The sequence below is a fragment of the Phascolarctos cinereus genome, unplaced genomic scaffold (assembly GCF_003287225.1).
Source record: "Phascolarctos cinereus isolate Bilbo 61053 unplaced genomic scaffold, phaCin_HiC Scaffold_5;HRSCAF=322, whole genome shotgun sequence".
Lineage (NCBI taxonomy): Eukaryota > Metazoa > Chordata > Mammalia > Diprotodontia > Phascolarctidae > Phascolarctos > Phascolarctos cinereus.
This window is the reverse complement of record NW_027555958.1, coordinates 413,196,014-413,217,878: the sequence shown is the minus strand read 5'-3', so window position 1 is coordinate 413,217,878 and position 21,865 is coordinate 413,196,014. Positions and strand designations below refer to the sequence as shown.

General features: G+C 41.5%; 1 protein-coding gene across 2 annotated transcripts in view; it reads right to left on the bottom strand.

The window, feature by feature from the left end:
- The window catches only part of TNR (tenascin R), a 346,743-nt gene that overhangs the window by 87,838 nt on the left and 237,040 nt on the right, over nt 1-21,865 (bottom strand). Inside the window, exons 2-5 of one of the 2 annotated variants that reach the window (XM_020970485.2) lie at nt 17,394-17,958; nt 14,414-14,890; nt 9,157-9,420; nt 2,805-2,920 (exon numbers count right to left, since the gene is read on the bottom strand). In XM_020970485.2, the coding sequence (XP_020826144.1) occupies nt 2,805-2,920; nt 9,157-9,420; nt 14,414-14,890; nt 17,394-17,892 (1,356 nt within the window). In that variant the 5' untranslated portion in view covers nt 17,893-17,958. Of the gene's footprint in view, nt 1-2,804; nt 2,921-9,156; nt 9,421-14,413; nt 14,891-17,393; nt 17,959-21,865 lie in introns of those variants that run through there. The other variant, XM_020970486.2, reaches the window with a different exon arrangement.

The following is a 21,865-nucleotide window of genomic DNA, read 5'->3' as shown; positions in this document are numbered from 1 at the left end:
TATTGCTCCTTGCTTTCTGGGCTGGTTGCATGGCAGGGCACTGGGACTTAGAACTGCCTGTGTTCTCAAAGCTCTCTATACCAGAGGAACGTGTGAACTTCACTGAGCCCCATGGGCTCCATAGGCTCATAAGTTAATTAAATGAAGGCTAACTCTGGGGAAAAATCCATCCCTCAGGGTACATGCACCAAGACTCATTCACAACTTTCTGGGGATCCACACCCAGACATCTTCACAAAATGCTTGTACTGACTTGCAAAAACATTACATTACCTTCTCCCCTCCAATTCACATCACTCTGCATCAACTCAATCAGCCTCTGCACACATACACTCACTCATCCGTCCATACTCCACTCTCAACACACTTTGCTATGCAAAACTAGAGGCTGAGTCTTGCATTGCCATGGCAAACAGTTATCCCTAGCACCTTCCATTCACACTCGACATCTTTTCAAGCCAGTCATCCCCAGAACTGAACACAGAGAACACTCCTGATGCAACCTGCAGAACTACTCTTAAAAAATTCATGTGACTTATGTCTTCCAAGGGGAAAATGAAAGGGTCACCATGTGAATGATAGAATGTTTATTCTTCAGGGCTACTGGATCCTGTCTTGTTTTTGTTTAGGGCTAGGCACAGGGAAAGCTGGCACAGAATCTTGTCTCTGTGTAGCAGCAGGGTGATGTGATTTCCCTCTCTTTGCAAAAGACCACTTTCTCACATCCCTCTATAGGATGGCATGCAGCCAAGTTGCCTGTTGCTTTTTTTCCTTCTTCATTCCTTAATTTTTTAAAAATTGGTTATCTTTTGTTTTCAAAATTCTCTCCATTTCCAATATATCTCTCCCTCTCTTTCACCCACTAAGCTATCTCTTACAGCAAAGAATAAGAGCAAAAAAAGGGGAAAAAAGCAGTTTGGCAAAATTACCTAATACATCTAATAGCATATTCAATATTGTGCACCTATAGTCTCCCACTTCTGCAAAGAAGGGAGAAGGTAGATTTTCTCAACTCTTGTCTGGGGCCTGTCTTGGTCACTATAATTATATAAATACATTCCTTTAAAAATTCATTTCTTATAAAATATCATAATAAATTAATTATTGGTTATGATGCAAACATGTCATCAACCCACCTTAGAGAAAGGCAGTATGGCCCAGAGGAAAGAACATTGAATTAGGAGTCAGGAGGTTTGGATTCTTGTCTTGGCACTGATACTAACAAGCTGTGTGACAGTCCCTTACCTTCTCTGGGCCTCAGTTTTCAAGTCTGTAAAAATGAGGGGGTTATTGTACTAGGTGGTCTCTAGTGTTCTTTCTGGCTCTAAAATTCTATGATTCTAAGAGTTTCAAAGGCACTCGAAGGTGAAACCAGGACACTTTTGGCTAGAATGTACAATTATTCATTAGAAATAGCTTTTGAGTCAAACCGGGGTGAAGATACAGTAATTTCTTTGCAAATAGCCCCCAGTTTGGACAAAGGAAGAGGAGAATGGGGATATGATTGACGTTTATAAAAACTATAATGGATAACATCATTCTCTATAACTCTAGATAGGCTGAACATAGGTGGGGAGGCTCCCCCCTCATTGAAAGTCTTCAAGAAAAGACTATGTGATCATTTGTTGGGAATAGGGTGCAGGACATTATTTGGGGGCACAGGGAACCTAGATGACCTTCTAAATCTGAAATTCTATGATCCTAGACTTTTTCACCAAATACCAAAAACTAGAGAGCACCTCTTGGAGCTTATTAAAAGAACTATTTTATCCAGTGGGCAGTAAACTTATGGAACTCATTACCTCCTCATAGTGCAGGTAGAAAATATAAAAAGGTTCAAGTAGAGTTTAGCTAAATTCATGATGGAGTTCTAGTGGGTTATTAAGGAAGCTAAAGATATTAGGGTTATAGCTGTAACCTTTAGAGAATGATGTCATGGAAGGTAACCATGGTTTCCCACTAAGTATCCCTTGGTGTTACTGATACATATGGAATACAGCATGGCTGGGTGGGGCTGGAGTCCAACTGAATATAGCATTTCTTGCCCACTAAAGAAGAGAACTATTCTAATGAACGATTTTATTTTTTTGACTTGCTAGACCCACTAAATTCTGAAACTTTGGAGAGAAGCAGCAGCTCTGTTGAATGTCTCCAGTTTTCTTCCTTCTGCTTTCAGTTAGGTTGACCATATGTATTAATTTCATGAAATTGATCAATGGGGCAAGTTTAAATCTGGTCCCCTGGGTCTCAAAATGGGTTCCTCTTCCAGTTTGCTGTTTCTAGAAATGACCTTGTTGTCCCCTTCATTTTGCAGAGGGGGCTACTTACCAACAATTTATATATTATTTTAAGGATTAAAAAGTTTTTTTCTCACAGCAATACTACTTAGTGGATAGTAAAACAATTATTACCATTTTACAGAAAGGGAAACTGAGGCTCAGAGAGGCTAAATGACTTTCCAAAAAGGACACACAAATACTTAGTGGCAGAACTGGGATAAGAGCCCAAGTCTCCTGGGTCCAACTACACAAAAACATCCTGACTAGATGTAATACATCATTAGCACCATATTTTATTCAACCAAGAGAAACACAGCTTGGCATGGTAGAAATGCCTCTGGAACGGGAGGAAGGAGACACAAATCTTACGCTAGGTTCTGCCGCTAGCTAGCTGTGCTAACTGTTAACCTCTCTCGGTTTTATTGCCTTTAGGCAGCAACTACTTCTATGCAACTGACCCAATTCCGGGTGGAGAGTTAGCCAGAGGAAAAAGGGAATCTAGCAGTCTAACCAAATGGTTGTTACCTTTGGGATGAAGCTGATCTCCCACCCATCGAAGGAGAAAGAGAAGGGTTCCCACTGCACCTCCACGGTAGTCTCTGTGATAGTCTTGAATTGCAGCCCTTGCGGGGTGGAGAGATCTGGAATAGAGCAATGTGAGTGATGGCTTCATGGGTAACCCTGACGAGTCCATGGATCAGCCACAGAGCATTAGCTTCAGCCTCTTCTCAGCAGACTGCCCTCAACCCCTACATCCCACAGAATGTGCAGGGAAATCTTAAGCTACCATACTGACAGAAAATCTATACACTCAATTAAAAGCCCCTTCCTCATCATGGACTTTGCTCTTAGCTTAATTAATATATGAATAATTGAATAGATACTCTAACAAATTATTTTCCTATACTTCCTATAAGAAAATAGAAAACTCAAGGAAAAAGTCACACTTAGCCCTCTTTCAGCTGTTGATAAGTCTGTTTTTAGTTAGTGCCTTTTCTCAAAGAAGCCCCAAATGGTTTCCCAAAGTCCTCTTTGGAGCCTTCCTCACATGCCCAGGAGGCATAGATAGGACAAGTGTGTGTCCCCATGGTGGGCACAAGAACGTTAAGACATGAGGTGACTTGGCCAAAGGTACAGAGGTAAACCAGCAGCCCAGGTAAGACTGGGTGATTTCTTTTTTTATGAAATAGCATGCTTTTTAAATACTGAATATTTGTTTTATTCAGAAGAGTGAGATAAGAAGAAGGAAGAGCCAGCTTCTGCAGGGGAAAATGTAAACATTAAAACAAAAATAAGAATATTTTCAAAAAGCAAGTTTTATCTCTCCTTGTCCAGTGTTTTTTCTCACCTCATGTTGTTTCCCTTTCTCATGGATTCTTTATCTTCATTCCTCCTCTTTTTCTGTGTTTTTATTTTTGGCCTCTAGCATTCTCTTTTCCTATGGTATCTCTCAATCTTTCTTCAGTTTCCCTCCAGCCTTCCCCTCTGTCCCTCCCTCCCACTTACTGTGCTTAACCCAGGTGACGATGCACTTTTCAGAGTGGTATTCCAGTTACCCCTCCTGACCTGTGGCAGCCCATACTTGGCTATGTTCTGCAGAGTGCTTGGCCCCATTTTGGTTGTTGCCTTGGGATATTCCCCTAGGAGAACTGACAGCATCTTCCCCTCTCCATTTGGGTACCTTCTCTTGCAGCTTGCCTGAGAAGGAGCGTGGTTCATTCTTAACCCTTTCAGTGGAGATTACGTGATTTTGCCTTTGTCACCTGGGAGCATGCTTAAGGGGGTGCCCTGAGTTGGCATAACAAACCCAGAGAAGAATGGAGACTTCATCGCTTTATACACTTATAGATCAGAGAGGAGACATTTGGGAGTCCTGCCAGGGTATCCAGAAAAGTGAGTCATCCACGAGCAAGGTGGGAAAAACAGCAGATGGTAACCTACCTTTGTAATGTTATCATGCAGGAGATTTTAAACTGGTTCTTGGGCACCAGAGAAATTAGTAAAAGGTCAAACACAAACAAAGATAATTATAGACAGATGTACACATAAAGTCAGCTTCCATCTGGGGGCGTCCTCTATTGTAACATTGAAGGTTATTAGTCACCCAAATGAATTATTGAATCTGTTTGTGAACTCTGTCTGGGGTAATTTTTTTTCTCCTGTATGGATGGCTCAATTTTTAGTTCTTTCTGAAGGCAGGAGGAGGGGGTAACATTTCCAAGTCTACTGGCCCCATAGAGCAGAGCTAAGACCAATGGGTGGGAGATGAAGAGAGGCAGTTATAAGTTCTGCCTTATAGCTACGCAAAAATGGAATGGGCTACCTTGAGAGGGGGCCTATCACTTTAAGCCTGGATGACCGCTCTTTGGGGAGCTTTATAGAGGGGGTCTTGTGAAAGTATGGGTTCAACTGTGGGGTTGACTTGTGGGTATCCCTTGCTGTGCTGAGACTCTGTACTTCTGTGAAGTCTCTTTCCTCTCTGCCTATCCAAAATTTTTATATCCTTCAAATCCCAGTTCAAATACCACCTCCTCCATGAAACCTTCCATTATTACTTGATCCTCCCTCTTCTCCTATTTCTGAACTCCTATTATATTTATAAAGTATAATAATGTATGCAGTATTTAACTATATACTTCCTCTTTTCCCCTATAGCTATTTCATATTTCTTGGAAGAATGTTAGCTCCGGAGAGCAAGGATTGCCCCCTTTCTTTTTTTTTCTTAGTATCCTTAGCACATAACACAATACCTGGTGCATCATGAGTGATTAATAAATGCTATTGGTTGAATGATTAATTCATATTACCTTTGTCTCTAATACTAGATTATAAACTCCTCATGTGGCTTATCCTTATATCTCTTTCAGTGCCTAAGAGTTCTGGGCACATAATGAAGACCCTCAAAGGAAGAGGAGGGGAGGGGAGGGAATAAGCATTTATCAAGTGCCTACTATGTGCCTGGCACTGGGCTAAGCTATTTACAAATGTTATCTTCTTTGATCCTCACAACAATCCTGGGAGGTAAGTGCTATTATTATTCCCATTTTACAGTTGAGGAAACTGAGGTAGACAAGGGTAAGTGTCTTACTCAGTATCACAGAGCTAGTAAGTGCCTAAGACTGGATTTGAATTTAGGTCTTCATGACTCCAGGCCCATGGCTCTATCCATTGTACAACCAGAGGCCTAATTAAGTCCCTTGGATGTTCTTGTACCTGACCTGCAAATCTCTATCTAGCAGTATATCAGCTCCATGAAGTTAAAGACCATATTTCATTTTGTCTTTGAAGCCCTAGCACCCAACACAGGGCCTTGAACATAGCTGATGCTAAGTAAATGTTTATTGAATTACATTGAATTTTTGGAGAATATCTGGGTAATGCCTGCCATCTAGTTTATTTTTCTGCTCCCACGATGCTGAATATCTCTGGAAAAAAAGACAAATTTTAGCTTTCTTCACCTTCTACCCCTTGAGCCTCCTAGCCCATTCAACTATTAAGTCATCTCTGCCAACTCATGGCCAAATGATTTCTCTTCGTCATTATCCACTCTTTCTCAACCCCTTGTAATCTGCCTCTCCTCTTTCCCACTCATTTTAAACTTCTCTCTCAAAGGTCACCAATGAACTAACAATTGCCAAATACAAAGGCCTTTTGCAGTCATAAAGTGATAAAATGATATAATATCAGAGCTGAAAGGGGCCTAAGAGATCACCTAGACTAGATGTAGCAAACAGGCTATGGGCCATGTTTGGCCACAACATTCCTTAGTGTGGTCTGAACCAGATTAAAATATAATTGGGAAATATTTAACAAAATAAATAATAATATAATAAAATATAGATCAAATTACTATATGGTTTTCTGAGTAGAATTGCAGACTGCAGGGATCCTTATGTACAGTTGGCCCACGTTTCTATTTGAATTTGACACCACTGATCTAGAAATTACTCTTCTTTTTACACATGAAGAAACTGTGGCCCAGAGACATGAAGTAATTTCATGGTTCTGTAGTTAGTAGTGGGGCTGGCTCTTGAGGACCTTGTCTCCCTTTGCCCTCTCTGCAGCATTGAATGTCATTGTCTACCCCCCTCCTGGAGGACTCTCTCTTCTTTTGTGGCCTTACAATCTTGTGCTTTTCCTTCTACATCTTTAATTGGTCCGTTAGATCCTTATCCTCTAAGGATATTCCTTACCGGTGAATGTTCCTTAAAGGTCCGTCCTTAACCTTTATTCGCTACACTCTCTTCTTTGGCAATTTCATTCATTCCCACACATTCCGATACTACCTGAGTTCAGATACCTCGCCAATATCTATAGCTGAGGCTGAACTTTCTTCTGAGCACCAGACCTACATTTCCATTTGCCAACAGGATCTCTCCATCTGGTTGTCCCACAGGAATTTCAATTTTATCATGCCCTAAATCAATCTTATTATTTTCCCTTTTAGTTTTCCCCTCTGTCTGACTGACTTCACTATTTCTGCCTGTGGAAATGCTATTCCTCCAGACTTCTGTGTTTGATACTTTGGGGTTACTTCTTGTTCTTCCCTTTCCCTCACTTCACATATCCGATCAACTACTAAGTCTTGTCTATTCCCACTTCTGTAATATCTATCACATACAAGCCATGTTCTTTATTTTACTGGCCCCCCTCCTCCTATATAGATCCTCATTACCACCTGCCTGAGCTATTGAAAAAGCTTTCTAACCAGTATTCTCTTTCTGTCTCTGTCTCTCTGTCTCTGTGTCTGTCTCTCTGTCTTTGTCTGTCTGTCTGTCTCTGTCTCTGTCTCTGTCTCTGTCTCTCTCTGTCTCTCTCTCTCTTTCACCTTCCCTCAATATCTATCCTTCTTGTCACCTCTCTAACAATTTTCTCAGTGATTTGGAAACATTTCTTTCTCTGCTAAAAAAAAATCTTCAGTGGCTCCTTATTGCTTACTGAGTCAAGTTCAAGCTTCCTTGACTAGTTCTCTATAATCAGGAAACAGTCTACTTTTCCAGCCTTATTTCATACTATTCCCCTCCAGTCACTCAGTAGGCATTTATTAATTTATTAACTATATGCAGGGTTCTATGGTAAGCACTAGGTATGGATACAAAGACAGAAAAAGGACAGTCTCTGCTCTTGGACTCACAATATAATGGAGGAAGACAGCTTGCAAATAACTGGGTACTTTCTGATCCCTGAGCATACATACTCTGAACTTTCTTGCCTCTACATTTCTTTGAGTTGTTCCTGATGCCCAGAATGCCCTCTTCCACTTGCTTGAGCTCCTTCTCAAACATTTTGCATTCTTCTCAATCATTTTCCGTGCCATGTTGTGTAATATGTTTACTGGTGTTTGTATCTTCTACTAGATCATTGTTTACATGAGGATGAGGGCAGGGACCATATCTTTTCCATCTCCCTGGTAATCTGTACCTTCATCTAGCATAGCCTTCTGTATACATTGAGCACTTAGTGAATATCTGTTGAGTGCATAAAAGACAAAATGTTTGTTGATGGCTAAAACACTTTTGAATTCTTGGATTTCATGATCTAAGCAGACAGTCTGATTTTGGAAATCTCTTTAAATACTTTTATGTTAATGGAGCTTTGTAAAGATCAGTCTTCTCTTCTGGAAACTCCTTCCCTCAGGAGGGGGATAGTTTCCAGTATCCATGCAGAATTAGGAGGAGAAAAGATTTCTAATCCCTAGATAACCTCTCTAGTGCTGGTTATTCCTTCTTTCACATCACCCAAAAGAAATATCAAGGAGGAATTAGCAAATTCCTTGTTCCCTCTTTCCCCTTTCTGTCTCTCTGCATGGCATCACTCAACAAATTCTGCTTTTTTGACGTTCCTGCCATCCACTCATATCATACTATACAAATTGTTATTGTCTTCAGTTGATCTCCAAGTTACTTTGCCTTCTTTCTTAAGGACTTCAACCATTGGTTTCAGTCTTCCTCTCTACTGTCTCTGTCTTCATACTCAAGAGACTTTGGTATCATAATGATTTTCCATTTTTAACACTCTAGGCTTTCTAGTTCATCAATTTCCTCAACTGCCATCTCTTTACTTTGCCTCAGTCTGCCACAGGAATGGTACCAACATTCTACCCTTGTTTCTTCAAGTTTGACCACGACAATTCCCTTCTCACAAACATCCTAATCCATTTTCCACACAGCTGCCAGAATAACCTTCCTAATAGGCTTGATTGCCCTTCACCATCACTATCAAATCTTCAGTAGCTTCCTGCCACCCCTAGGATTAAGTACAAACTCTTTAATTCCATTTGCTATCTGCTTCCATTTTGTGGGTGAGTTCATACCATTCACATTCACAGTTATGATTTTTAACTACATAAAACTCTTTAATTCAACATTTAGTGACCTCCATAATCGGGGTCTAATCTGCTTTTTCAGAGTAATTTCACATTATACCTTTTTATGTACTCTACACTCTATCTATACTTGACTACTATCTGTTCTTCAAATTTGACATCCCATTTTCTACCTGTGTGTTTCTGCACAAGTTATGTCCCCCATGACTGGAATTCATGCTGTCCTCATCTAGCTTTTTCAGAATAGCCACTTACTTTTAAGGCTCAGCTCAGATGTCACCTCTTGCATGAGTCCATCTCTGATCCCAATTGTTAGTGCTCTCTCCTTCTTCAGATTACCTTATATTTACTAATTTTTGTATATTCCCCCCTCCATTAGGATGTAAGCTCCTTCAGGTCAGGAATAGTTTCATTTGTGCCTTGGTATCTTCTATGCCTAGCACAGCTCCCTATACAGAGAAGGATCTTAATAAATGAGTTGAACTCTTGAAGCAATATAATTATTAGTTCCCTTGCAAAGAAAAATGAAGAGGAAGAGAATACAATACATACGAGTGGCCACCTTGGCAATGGCAGGGAGGCTGAGGGTGTCGCTAATGACGGCAAAGACACTGATGTTGTAGGTAAGTCCCGGCTCCAGCTCCTTGATGGTGATGGCACTCCAATCCCCGGGCACCCGTTGCTGGAGCTGAAGACCTCCCAGGACTGTTGGCTGGTAAGAGATCACATATTCTGTCACTGCCATCGGCCCGTCCCATTCCAGCTCAATGGACCTGTCGCTGATTGCGGCTACACGCAGGTCCTCGGGAGGGGCAACTGCCAGGAGGCAATACACAGACAATAGGAGGTCAGGGGATTGTTTCCCCTATCCCAGACCCAACTTCCTTCTTCTCTCTTCAACATATCTGTCATGACATGTAGTGTTTCTACTGACTGTATCTAAGCTTGTCTGCCTTGGGTAAAGAAGAATGTAACCCAGTAGAGATCAAGGCGCCAGCCTTCTCTGCATTCTGCACTCCCACCTCCACAGTGCCTACTCCAAGGCTGTGTGCCATCTTGGGTGTCTACTGAACATTAATTGATGGTGATTATGTCTGGAAAATTTTGGCCCCAGGTCACTCTGGCTACTTACTAATCACCTACTTTGGTCCCTGGACTCTGAGCTGTTGTCTAGCTACCCTGGGTCTTTCTAGTTTAGCACTGAGGAGGCTTCAGTGATGCCTACAGGCCACCAGAGGGTGTGATAAAGGCAAATAACTTGCCCTTTTAGCAGCACATGCATCCTAAAAGGGTCATATTTCAAATTAATAAGAGATGTTATTGGTCACTTGCTTTGTGATTATTAATTTTTAGTCTTTTTTTAGCTTTCTTTTTAGCTTAATTTTTAGCTTTCTCCCTCACACTCATCCTCAACTGCTGTCTAAAGATTAATGTTTCTGGAAGCATTCATGTACTATACTAATGAGGAATTAACACAGCACCCTTAAAGAAACACAAAAAGGAATTAAGAACCTAACTAGGATGGACTTGCAAACTCCAGCAGCCCACAGATTAAGCCAAAGATGAAAAATCAGTATTCAAAGGGCCATAATGAACAATTGCAGCTTCTAAATGTAAATGGTGGGTTATTACTTTAATTAGTCTAATGGTCCTTTGGTTTTTTCCCTCTCTTGTCTGGAAGATTTCACATTGTCAGGACCTTCCATCCACTCTGTATTTGTAGACACATACCCCTAAAGTCATTTGCACTAGCAGAATGAAGACCTCCTCACCTAATCTCGGACTTCCCTAAGGCAGAAGAGAGGTGTGAATGTTGTTAGCTTTATTTTAGGGTCCTTAGTAATGAAATTGATTGAATTCCCCCCCCCCATCAAACTCATTCTTTTTATAGAAGGGTATAGCTTTGCTTCCTTACCCTAATTTAGAATAAATAGAGAATATAACTATTTATGTACTGCTCACTCCCATTAGGATGGAAGCTCCTTGAGGGTAAGGGCTATTTTTGCTTTTTCTTTATATGACTCAGTGCTTAGGGAAGCACCAGGCATATATTAAGTGCTTAATAAACATTTGTTGATTGTTTGACTCTAAGAGCTAACGGGGATATTTTCTGTTAGCTCACATTAGTGAAATGAGACAGTCACTGAAACCTTGGCTGCTCTCACAGATATCCCCAAAATTATTTGCATTGGCAGAATGAAGTTTTCCTCATCTAACCTCATACTGCATTAGCTTCCCTAAGGTAGAAGAGAGATATAGCTTTAGCTTTATTTTATGGTGCTGAGTAATTAAATTGCTTGTTTCGCTTTTCCTCAAAGCCATTCTTTTATGCATAGTTATGGTTGGGGGGAAATCTGCATAAAAGTTTTTGGACCTCCCTTTGTACCAAAGAAGAAGTCTGATTTTTTTTTCTTTTTCTTTTAAGGGGTGTTTATAGCTCCTTATTGTAAAATTTGGGTTACGTGTTTGGTAATAAGTTCTGTGTCATCTGCTGGCCTTCACATGTTATCTGCAGCTTCCACAAAACTCCCTCTAAAATTCCAACTTAATTTCTTATGCCGACCCACTATATATTGAAACCATAATGGGGAAAATAGTGATGTGGAAGGGATAACTGTAGAAGGATATAATTTTGCTTCCTAGCCTGAGTCTTGAATGAACAGAGAACAAGGTCTTTGACCAAGTCCCAAGGTCCCAGCAAAGGGCTGTGGGTAGCCTGCAAGCATGAGAACCTAGACACAATCTAGAGAGCTATAAAGGCTGGAGCCTGGCCTAGAATGCTCTGGAACATGCTTTGCTTAAACAGTACTTTCTGATTGGAGAATGATTCATGATCTCCCAATGGATTTGTTCTCTAGGTCTCTGCTCTTCTAGTGGTAGCCTGGTGGTTTTAGTTACAAGACTGATGAGGCCCTCCTCATCAGAAGGGCTTTCCCCTTCTGGTAGTGTTCTAGTGAGAGCACTGGTACAATATTTGTTTGGTTATTTGATCCTTTTTTTAAAATCGATATTTCATTCAACTGGGACTAAACAACCAAAGGCATGATAATAAATGAAATAATTGAAGTTAAAACATCTTAATGACATAGGTAGAGCCTTAAAATTACAACTCACATTTATATAGCATTTTAGGGTTCACAAAATCCTCTCTTCAAATTAACTCTTTGAGATCAGTAAAGAGAATGATTAAAGGATATACTATTGCTGCTTTTATCATTTCTATTTCCCTCCTTCAGGAAGAATATATATTGACAGGAATAGGTGAAAAGGGAATGTGACCTCTCTCTGTGACCATTCTTTTTCCTAGGATAAGGTCATTGGTTATGTTGAGGTAGGAACAAGCATCGCTCCTCATGACATGTTGGATAGAATCCTTTCCATTATGTTAAGTTAGGGGTGATCAGCAAAACCATAATTGTACCTGAGAAAATTCAGGGTGGGTTTGGGAAGAGACACAGCAGTAATGAAGAGGACAATCTGGTTGCAGGTAGAGGAGTGGCCCAGAAAGGAAGGTGGCTGTGAGTGGCATGGACAAGAATGAGACCTGGGGGTTTGGGGTGGTGGTGGTTGTTGTTCTTCGCATCTAGGAGGAGGAAGGACCTACCTCGAGGTGGTTGCTACAGGATTTTTGAGGGGATAAAGTGGGGCCCTTCTCCCTGGGTATCAATGTTCTGGGACAAAGTTCCATTTACCCTGTGCTAGTTACAGCTTTGGGTCACAAGTCAGCCATTTTCCCCAGCACATCCGAATGTTAAGTGTTTCTGTTTATCTCATAAAGTCAATCTCAACCTGTCACTGTTGACTGAGCACTAGGTGGCAGGGGTCAGTAGTTTAATATAAATTGGAAAGTTAAAAAAAATGGGTCAGCAGTAATCAGTGATTTTATAGGAGGAGGCTGAGTACTGGCTAAATGATTAAGATAATTTTTCCACTGTGAAACAATCAGATCAGCCCCAGTAAGTCACCAACAGTTTGTCAGAACTGGAGATTGGGTCCTGAGATATACAGTATTATTAGAGCAGCATCATCACATAAACTTATCAATTATTGATGGTAGATAGGCCCCAACTTTGGGGGGGGGTTGTTTTTATATTTTTAAGATTGGGCCTTCTTATCTTGCCCAGGCTGGAAGTGCACAGACTACTTATGGGTCAGTTCCACAGCTGATAATCATGGGAGCTTTGACCCACTCCATTTCTGAGCTGGGTCAGTTAGCCCTTTGCTTAGGCAATCTGGTGGCCCTTTGCTCTCATGTGTTTTACATATTGAGGTTGAACTCAGTGTGGAGGCCTGATTTGCATAACCCACTATAGCTCTGGGCGCTCGAACCCAAGAGATCTCTCTCAGTCTCAGGCTCCCAGTCACTGGGATTACAGGCATGTACCACACTAGGTGACCCCCACTTCACCACAGCAACATCTGGTAAAACCTGAGTTGTGATTTTTTGACATTCTCCTTTTGTCTTACTCTACTGAGTGTCAAATAGTAAGTTGCTACTAGTTAGTTATGCTCGCTACTTTTTGCATATTTTTTTTCTAAATAAACTTGGTCTTTCCTTAATGTAAACTTACAGTAAGAGACAGCATGAAGTATAAGAAAGTTGACCATGGAATCAGAAAGATCTGAGTTCTATGTACCTCTGGTGACCTTGACCAAATCATTTAAACTCTCAGTGACCTAGGCCAGGGATCTCCAAACTTTCTTGATTGTACAAACTTGTTAGTTATTATTTTTTTTTCCTGACGAGTATGGTTTAGGTAGGGGATGGAGAGAAATATTCCTAGTTGTACTGCATAGCTGCTGGGATCTGGGTTAGGTTGTAACTACCTGAAGGGGCCAATTGGGTAAGAGAGGTAAAAGGCTGGGAGTTTGTGCAGCTTTCAGAGGGAATGAAGTAGGGGAGTCTTGGGGTGTATTGGACAAAGGGTATATGTGGTTATGTTGAAGACAAGTCCTATGACTGGCTACTGCAGAGAAGGTATGATGCATCTCCACCTTCCTCTGATTGGCTGATCACATACCCCTCTGAGTTAAACTGTAGCTCTCCAGGAGGCTTGATAGCCAGTTTTGGAATCCAATGTTCCCTCTCCTTGACTTTGAAATTATAGGGCAGTTGCTTATATTCAGTGGGAAAGGAAACTTTTTTTTTTTTGCTGGGAGTTCTGTCCACCAAAGAAATCAACCTCGCTGTAACTTCACAGGTTAGGGTATAATTATATAAATTAGTAATATCTTGATCATGATCATTAAGCTCAGATACAAAAGAGTTTAAAACTAGGTTTTTTTTTTCCTAATTGCATTTCAAAATGGGTGTCACTGGGAAGATTTGAGGGCAATGAATGGCAAGATAGCATGAGAGCTTTTGAGGGTGGTTAATGCCTCAAATCAGATGATGTAGGCAGCTGCCTATTCTGCCCATGTTTAGAGAGAGCCTTGTTGAAAAAAAAATAATCTCCATTACTTGTCCCCCAAGAATAGAGTTATGACAAAGCTCCAGTATGTTATCATTATGACTAGTATTGGCTTTGCTCCCTGGTTTCAGAAGTGATGGTCTTTTATTTCAGATAGTCCTTGACCCATACCCTTTTCAACATTTGATCTGCTTTGTCAACATAGTGACCAACTTTCTCCCATTGAGAGTAAGTGAGTTCTCTCTGGTTGTGAATTTCTTCTGCTGGAAAACCACCTCTTTTATTCTATATCACCCTACCAAAGACAGACAGTGATCGTTTTTTGGAAATGGCACCTCAGTGAGCCCACACCCCTCTCTCCCATTCCAGCCCCTCCTCTCTGAATCTCCCCTTCCTACCTGCTGAGCAGTCAGGACCCTGGTACCCTTCCTCACAGAAGCAGAGCCCATCCTGGCAGTGCCCTCGCCCACTGCAGGCATTCAGGCACTGGCGTTGGCCACAGTCTTCCCCAACATAGCCTTCCTGGCAGAAGCAGGTGCCATTGGAACATCTCCCCTTCCCCGAGCAGTCCCCGGGACACCTCAGCTCACTGCAGTCTTCTCCCGTGTAAGCCTCTTCACAGACACACTCGCCATCCACACAGAGTCCTCGGGAGCTGCAGTCTGTTGGGCAACGGAGCTCTGAGCAGTCATCACCACTATAGTCACTGTCACACACGCACTGGCCTTCCACACATACACCCCGGCTGGAGCAGCCCATAGGACAATAGGGCTCTGAGCAATTCTTCCCAAACCAGCCTTCATTGCAGATGCAACCACAGGACTCCAGGCTGAAATTTCCATGGCCACTGCAGTGCGGGATATAATCCAGTTGACCTGGAATGATCAGGAAACAAGTCAGAAGGAGATACTGGCTGCTCTAATGAAATGCTACCCAGGAGGGGGTGGAGGTAGTAGCCTCTACCCACCTCATGGCCAAATAACAGCATTTATCCCTTTGAGAGTAAATTATCATCCTATTCTAGGGGAGGGGATGGTAGCTGTGCTCATGACTATGTTTTACTCTCCTGCTCTCTCCATCCTTACATAACGGCCATTGCACATGGTACTCATGGCTCGCTGTAGTGGCTCTGGCTGATGTGACTTAGCACGTGCCTTTCACTGTAGGAGGCAGCCTGATGAGTGGGAAAACCTGTTGGACTTGAGGCAAGAAGACCTAGGGCTGTTGGGAGCTGGGGGCAGTTGAATTTCAGCTTTGACACTTTCTACCTGTGGGAGCTAAGAAACTTTTCCTTTTTGAGACTCAGTTTCCTAATCTTTAAAATGGGAACAATAACACTTGACTAGCCAGCTCTTAGCACAATGCCTGTGTCAATCATCACATAGTAGGTGATAAATAAACGTTTATTGACTGTCTCTATCACTTTAAGAAGTGATTCATAAACCTTACTAGTACTTGACTTCATGTATGTTTGTTGACTAAATCACATCAGTGTAAGCTATGATGAAGACAATGAAAATGATGATCTTGGTCCAGAGTAAGAAGGATATAGATTAGGAGCTGGAGGAATCTTAGCAGTAGTAGGCTAGAGCCTTCTTTAACCCACATGGGAGAACTGATGGTTGAATTTTCAGTGTGAGCATTTATACTTCATTTGCTCCCTCCTCTCCTAAGGATCTTAGAATTCCTGGCTTTTTTCAAAGCTCAGTTCAAGTGTTGCCTCCTACTTGGGACCTTTCCTGATCTCCCCAGTTGTTAATGTTCTCTCCCTCCTCCAAAGATATGGTATTTGCTTCTATGTGTACATATATTCTCTGTATTCTCCCAGTAGATTATGACCTCCTTGAGGGCAGGATGTATTTCATTTCTGTCTTTGTATCCCAAGCACCTAGAATAGCGAATTGTATTTTTGGGGGAGTAGGAGGGAAATCTATACCTGGGATTCCATATAGGTGGACAAATCCCATTGAGGGTCATACCACTTCAGAAGAGATCTCCATTGAAAAGGGAATTGAAGGTCTCCCTCCCACTCCAGCTCACTCCATCATAAAAGGCTCCGAGCTCAGGGGAAATATTTCCCCCAACTCCTGCCATGAAGTCACACTTCTGCCAGTGATGCCTTCTTAACACTGACCCAAGAGACCTTCCTCTCTCAGATGACAAGAGGAATTCTGACTGTGTCAGAGGCAGGTCATAAATCTCAGTTTTCCCAACTCCAGAGCTAGTCCTCTATCCACCACACCTGAGTATACCTCTTGCGCATATTTAGTGTTTATAAATATTTACTGATTTTTTTTTTCTGATTACATTTTTTTAAAAAATGACCTAATGAAGATCACTAAGAAGCACAGGATTAAGACATCTTAGATTGGGTTTATTCTTTCCTGCATTCCGATTCTTTATTTGGGTTCTTAGTTTGGGAGTGGGAGAATGAGGTGAGAAAAAAACATAAAATATTTCACTACTGAGAAAATGATCACCAGCCAGCTATAGAATCTCAACACGAGTGTGCCTGCAATCCCTCTGGATGTGTGCGCCATTCAGACACTATTAAAATTTTATCCCTTCTGCTTTCCACTTTCATCCCCAAGAAAGCTTCTGTGTTATCTGATCACACAGCAATCAAAGCTTGGACCAAAATAAGAAAAGAATTCCCCCTGTTATTACCAGAGAAGGCAGCTTCTCCTGGACAGGGCAGGGACCCATTCTGTGTGAGGATAGCTAAGAGTGAACTTTGGAAAGGAACTGGATTCCCCTTATCATCTAAGAGAGGAAGGTCTCTTGGGTCAGTGTTAAGAAGGCATCATTGGCAGAAGTGTGACTGCATTCTGGGGGTTGGTGGTGGGGAGAGATATTTCCCCTGAGCTTGGAGATTTTTAGAAAGGAATGAGCTAGAGTGGGAGGGGGGGACTTCAATTCCCTTCTGAATGGAGATTTCCTCTGAGCCCATGATGACTCTCATTTTTAGAGATGGGAGAAAGTCTGAGATTGAATGAATTCAGTGACTGAATTCTCTAGTCCCCCAGGTTAACATGGTTAGATATCAATCCAACAGCCTGTGAAAACCAAAGATGAATGAAGACAGACATCAAATTCCCCACTTGCCACAGAAGATGCGCTGCTGAACCAATGTACCATTACCTGACTCATCCTCCCAAAATCAGGTTAATGTATTGCGAATGGACTAAGCAATGTAGAAATTCCCTGAACGAAATCCCCTGGGATGGGCTATATTTAGATCTTAGAGATGTATTAACAGAGTGCTATACACTTAGAGAACGTTTCCCCCTGGCACTACAAAGAAATGCAGAATTTCTTTCTTACTGCCTAATTCATCTCCAACTTTTCCCCACTAAGTTCTCATGCATCCCATGCTACCTGTGGCTGCATTTTCCTGGCAGCAGTTGGAGGCGCATTGATCTCGAAGCATAGACACTTCCCTCTCCAGCATTTCAATCCGGCTCAGTAGTTCCTGCATGACCTGGGCAGAGGAGGTACATTTGCAGGCCTGTTTGGGAAGGTTGATCCTGTGGGTGAAAGTGACCTGGCTCTCGCTGTCCGAGGTATGGTCCATGTATTCTGTCATCCTCTCATCTTCTGCACTCACTTCCTGCTCTGCTGAAGCCTCCAGACCAGAGGAACAGAGGCTGTCCAGGGGCACATTGATGTTATACACATGGTTGAAGATCATGGGGTGCTCTTTGCTGGATGCACTGTAGTTGACAAATTCCCCTTCCTCCTCCACCACCTGTCTTCTGACCCTTTCTGTTGTCACCTCCAGCTGACACTCTGAGGGCTTCAGGACAGAACCCAACAAGATCAAGTTGACCCCAATGAGCATGTTCTTTAGCACCACTGTTTCACCATCGACTCCCATTTTTCTGGAGATGAGGGGGGATTCTTGAAGGCCAGCCTGCAGAGGATTGCACGGTATGATAGGAATCTGAAAGGAAAAACAAACAAGAAAACCTCTGAGATGTCAATCCTGACCACACTAATGCCAGACAGTGGTGATAAGACCTATAGGGAGAAAGAAAGAAAAACCTGTGAATTTCCAAGAACAGAAAGGGAAAATGCTTTCTAGGTAGCTCAGAAGGCCAATGCCTAGGCAGCAAGAGGCAACAACACAGGCAATGAAAAAATAACTTGACATCCTAAAGTGACCATTTGGTTTTCCCAAAGGACTTGGCCAAAGAATTCTGCATTTGAGTCTAGCTCCATGGTGTGAAGGTGGGTCGGCCAAGGACACAAACCCTTGTAAGTACCTATGGGAAAGGGCTTTGTAATGTCAATACACTGACTTGCTTCATTTCTCATTGAGGCACTGAATTAACACCCAGATGTAGCCATGGCTATGCCTAGCATATTTTATAGGGTGATAGAAAAGGGATTTGGGATTACAGATTACTTCAGCATGGAGATCTGTTCACAAGCAATATTGTAATCCATTTACATTTAGGTGAGAACTAAGGAATTGCCTGGGGCACCTAGAGGCTAAGACTGGTTTAGGGACCCATGGCTAGTTTCAAAAAGTGTCAGATGCCAGGATCTGACCTAGGCTTCTGACTGTGAGTCCAGCACTCAATCCACTGTAACATATTGCTTCAACATGAATTTGATTAAAGGAACAAATCAACAGAAATCTATTTTCTCTCCCTCCTGTCTCATTGAAAAAAAAAAACACCCGACAAACAAATATATATTCCTTGTAACAAATATGCATAGTGAAGCCAAACAAATTCCCTCAATGGCTGTATACAAAAATTTATGATGTCTCATTCTGCACCCTAAATCCATCACCTCTCTGTAATGGATAGCACGTTTCATCGCCGGTCCTCTGAAATCGTGAATGGTCATCACATTGATCACAATTTACAGCTTTCAAAGTTGTTTGTTTTTCCAGTGCCATTATGTAAATTTTTCTCCCGGTCCTGCTCACTTCATTCTTCATCAATTTATAAAAATCCTCACAATGTTCATTTTTATAATATTGATAAAATAGTGTAAATTGTTCCTTTGGAAAATAGATTTCTGCTCAATTTTTAAAAAACAGGTGAGGGTATGTGTGTGTGTGTGTGTGTGTGTGTGTGTGTGCCACAGATGCTAAATGTTGCACTTTCAGATAAGATCACTGTGTTATTAATTTTACTTAACTGTTTTACGGTACTACAAGAAACCTCTCATGAAGTGGGAGTAATCTTTAAATGTCTGTAATGTAAAAACAAAACATCAATAAAACTTTAAAAAGGAACAAATCCCAGTTACTTCAAGGGAATTTGTCAGTAAAGGATTCCTACCAGTTCTGTTTAGTTGAAGATACCATTAGAATAACCAACTAGGTAGATAATACAGTTCCAGATAATCATGCTTGCATTTAATCCACGGGTACATTTGCTATTATCAGGGACTGTGTGAACTGAATTTTCTTTTGATCTTTCCATGAATATCATCATTGTGCCACTTGCCCAGAGGACCTTTACCAGAAGTCTTGCGTAAATTAATAAAATAATAGATCAAATCCTTTGTCAGTTAACTGGTCATGAAGAACCATAGAAGACAGTATATTTACAACGAAGCAAATAGGTTCTACGTGTGTTCTGCTGTCTGGTTCTGTCATCACATCTTGAGAGAGTGAGAGAGCAGCTAAAAATAGTGCCAGGCAATTTCAAGGCTAAAGAATTGTGGAACCACTCACTTTGGCAGCACATATAATAATAATGATAATAATAATAATAATAGAATTGTGGAACCAAAGGCAAGTCCCCATTGGGGGGATAATAAGGAGGCAAAGGGAGAAAAAGTCAGTTTTTTCTCTAGAACTTTGATGGCAGGAATGTGAACTTAATGGAAGAGTAGTAGTAGAGTTTGTCTATAGTAAGTGTAAAGCTACCTTGAGCATTAAGCTAAATAATTCAGAGGAACCAAAGCTGGTTGTTAAATGGTAGCATTAGAAAGATCCCTGAGTCAGTAGAGTGTCATGGGGTGCTGGAGTCAGGAAGACTTGGGATTCAAACCCAAATCTTAAATGACACCTATTTTGATACTACTACTTACTACCCATGTTGTCTTGGGCAAGCCATTGAGCATGCCTATGCCTCAATTTCTTCATCTATGAAGGGAAAGGATTGAACTAGATGACATTTTCTTTGAGGTTGTAAAAATCTATGGACACGTCATAGATGACCTTTCAAATCTTGTGCTGTTTATAATCCTGGACTCCACTTATCTTCTATTACTCATAGGATCATAGAATTAAAGTTGGAAGGAGCCATAACAACCATCAGATCTAATCCCCAAGATGTAGAAATAAGGAAACTGAGGCACTGAGAGGTTAAGTGACTTGTAATTAGATAATTGCCTTGATAATTCTTTTATTGACCCTCATTTCAGTCACCCTGAGATTATTTCCTGTGCTTTAGATTTGAGGAGTTTAAACTTTTCCTTAGCCTGGGGGTTGGTGTCATTATGGAAAGTCAGAAGGCAGTGCTTAATGCAATATCCCTCTTAGATTATTCTGTCCTGCTTTTGTACTCCTCTCAATTTCTGAAGGGAATTGCAGAATACTATGTTCATTATAATAGAATGAATTCTCAGCTCTCTCTCTTTGTAACACTATTAAATAATTAAAAAGCCGCAAATGCCTTAATCATATTCAGCAGGGTCATCCCTGGAGCAATCTGTGACATAACGTCTTTCTGCGCCCCTCTTACAGCCCTTACAACAACAGCCCCTTGTTGTTGAAGTTGTGTCTGACTCTTGGCAACCCCGTTTGGGGTTTTCTTGGCAAAGATACTGGTTTGCTGTTTCCTTCTCACGTTCATTTTATAGATGAGGAAACTGAGACAAATGGGGTTAAGTGACTTGCCCAGGGTCACACAGCTAGTAAGTATCTGAAATTGGATTTGAACTCAGGAAGAGGAGTCTTCCTGACTTTAGCCTAGGCACTCAATGGACTGCATCACCTAGGTGCCCTGACCTTCCCACTTTTCACTTATTCTATGAAATAACCACTCTTCAGCTCTCCTCAGACAGCTGCCTATCAAAACCTCTTTTAGACGCAGCCAAGTGGGTCAGTGAAAAATGCCCTGGAATTGGAATCAGAAAGACCAGAGTTCAAATCTAGTCTCAGACATCTATTAGCTGTGTGACCCTGGGCAAGTAACTATCACTTCTGTGCCTCAGTTTCCTTATCTGTAAAGTGGATACAATAATATCACCTGTTTCCCAGGACTGCTGTTAGGATAAAATGAGATAATATGTATAAGACATTTTGCAGTCCTTAAAATGTTATATAAATGCTAGCCAGCTATTATTTCAAGAAAGACTCCAACATTCATTTAAACCCTAGTGTATACTTTAACCAGTATAAACAGTCATTTTTGATTATTTGCATACCATGCCACCTCTACTCAAACTATCAGTCAATAAAGATTTCTTAAGCACCTACTGTGTGTCAGTCACTGTGCTAAGTGCTGGGGAAACAAAAAGAGGCAAAGATAGTTCTCACGCTTGAGGGACTCACAATGGAATGGATCACTACTTCCTCCCCAAAGGAACTTGGGACTCTGCCTCTGGAACCACCTTGGCTTCTGAGAAGCGAGCTTCTGCCTTGTATTGCCTGGAACTAGGCTTTCATACCACTTTCCAGCTGTGACCACAGCATACTGCCCTGAACAGATGCTCTCCTCTCTCTTTCCAGTTCCCCTCTGTGTTGTTTTCTCCCATTACAGTATGAGCTGCTTGAGGGCAGGGATTGTCTTACTCATTTGTATTTGTATCCCTAGTGCTTAGCACAGTGATTGGCATATAGTAAGTACTTCATAAATGCTCTATTATCTATCAATGGGTCT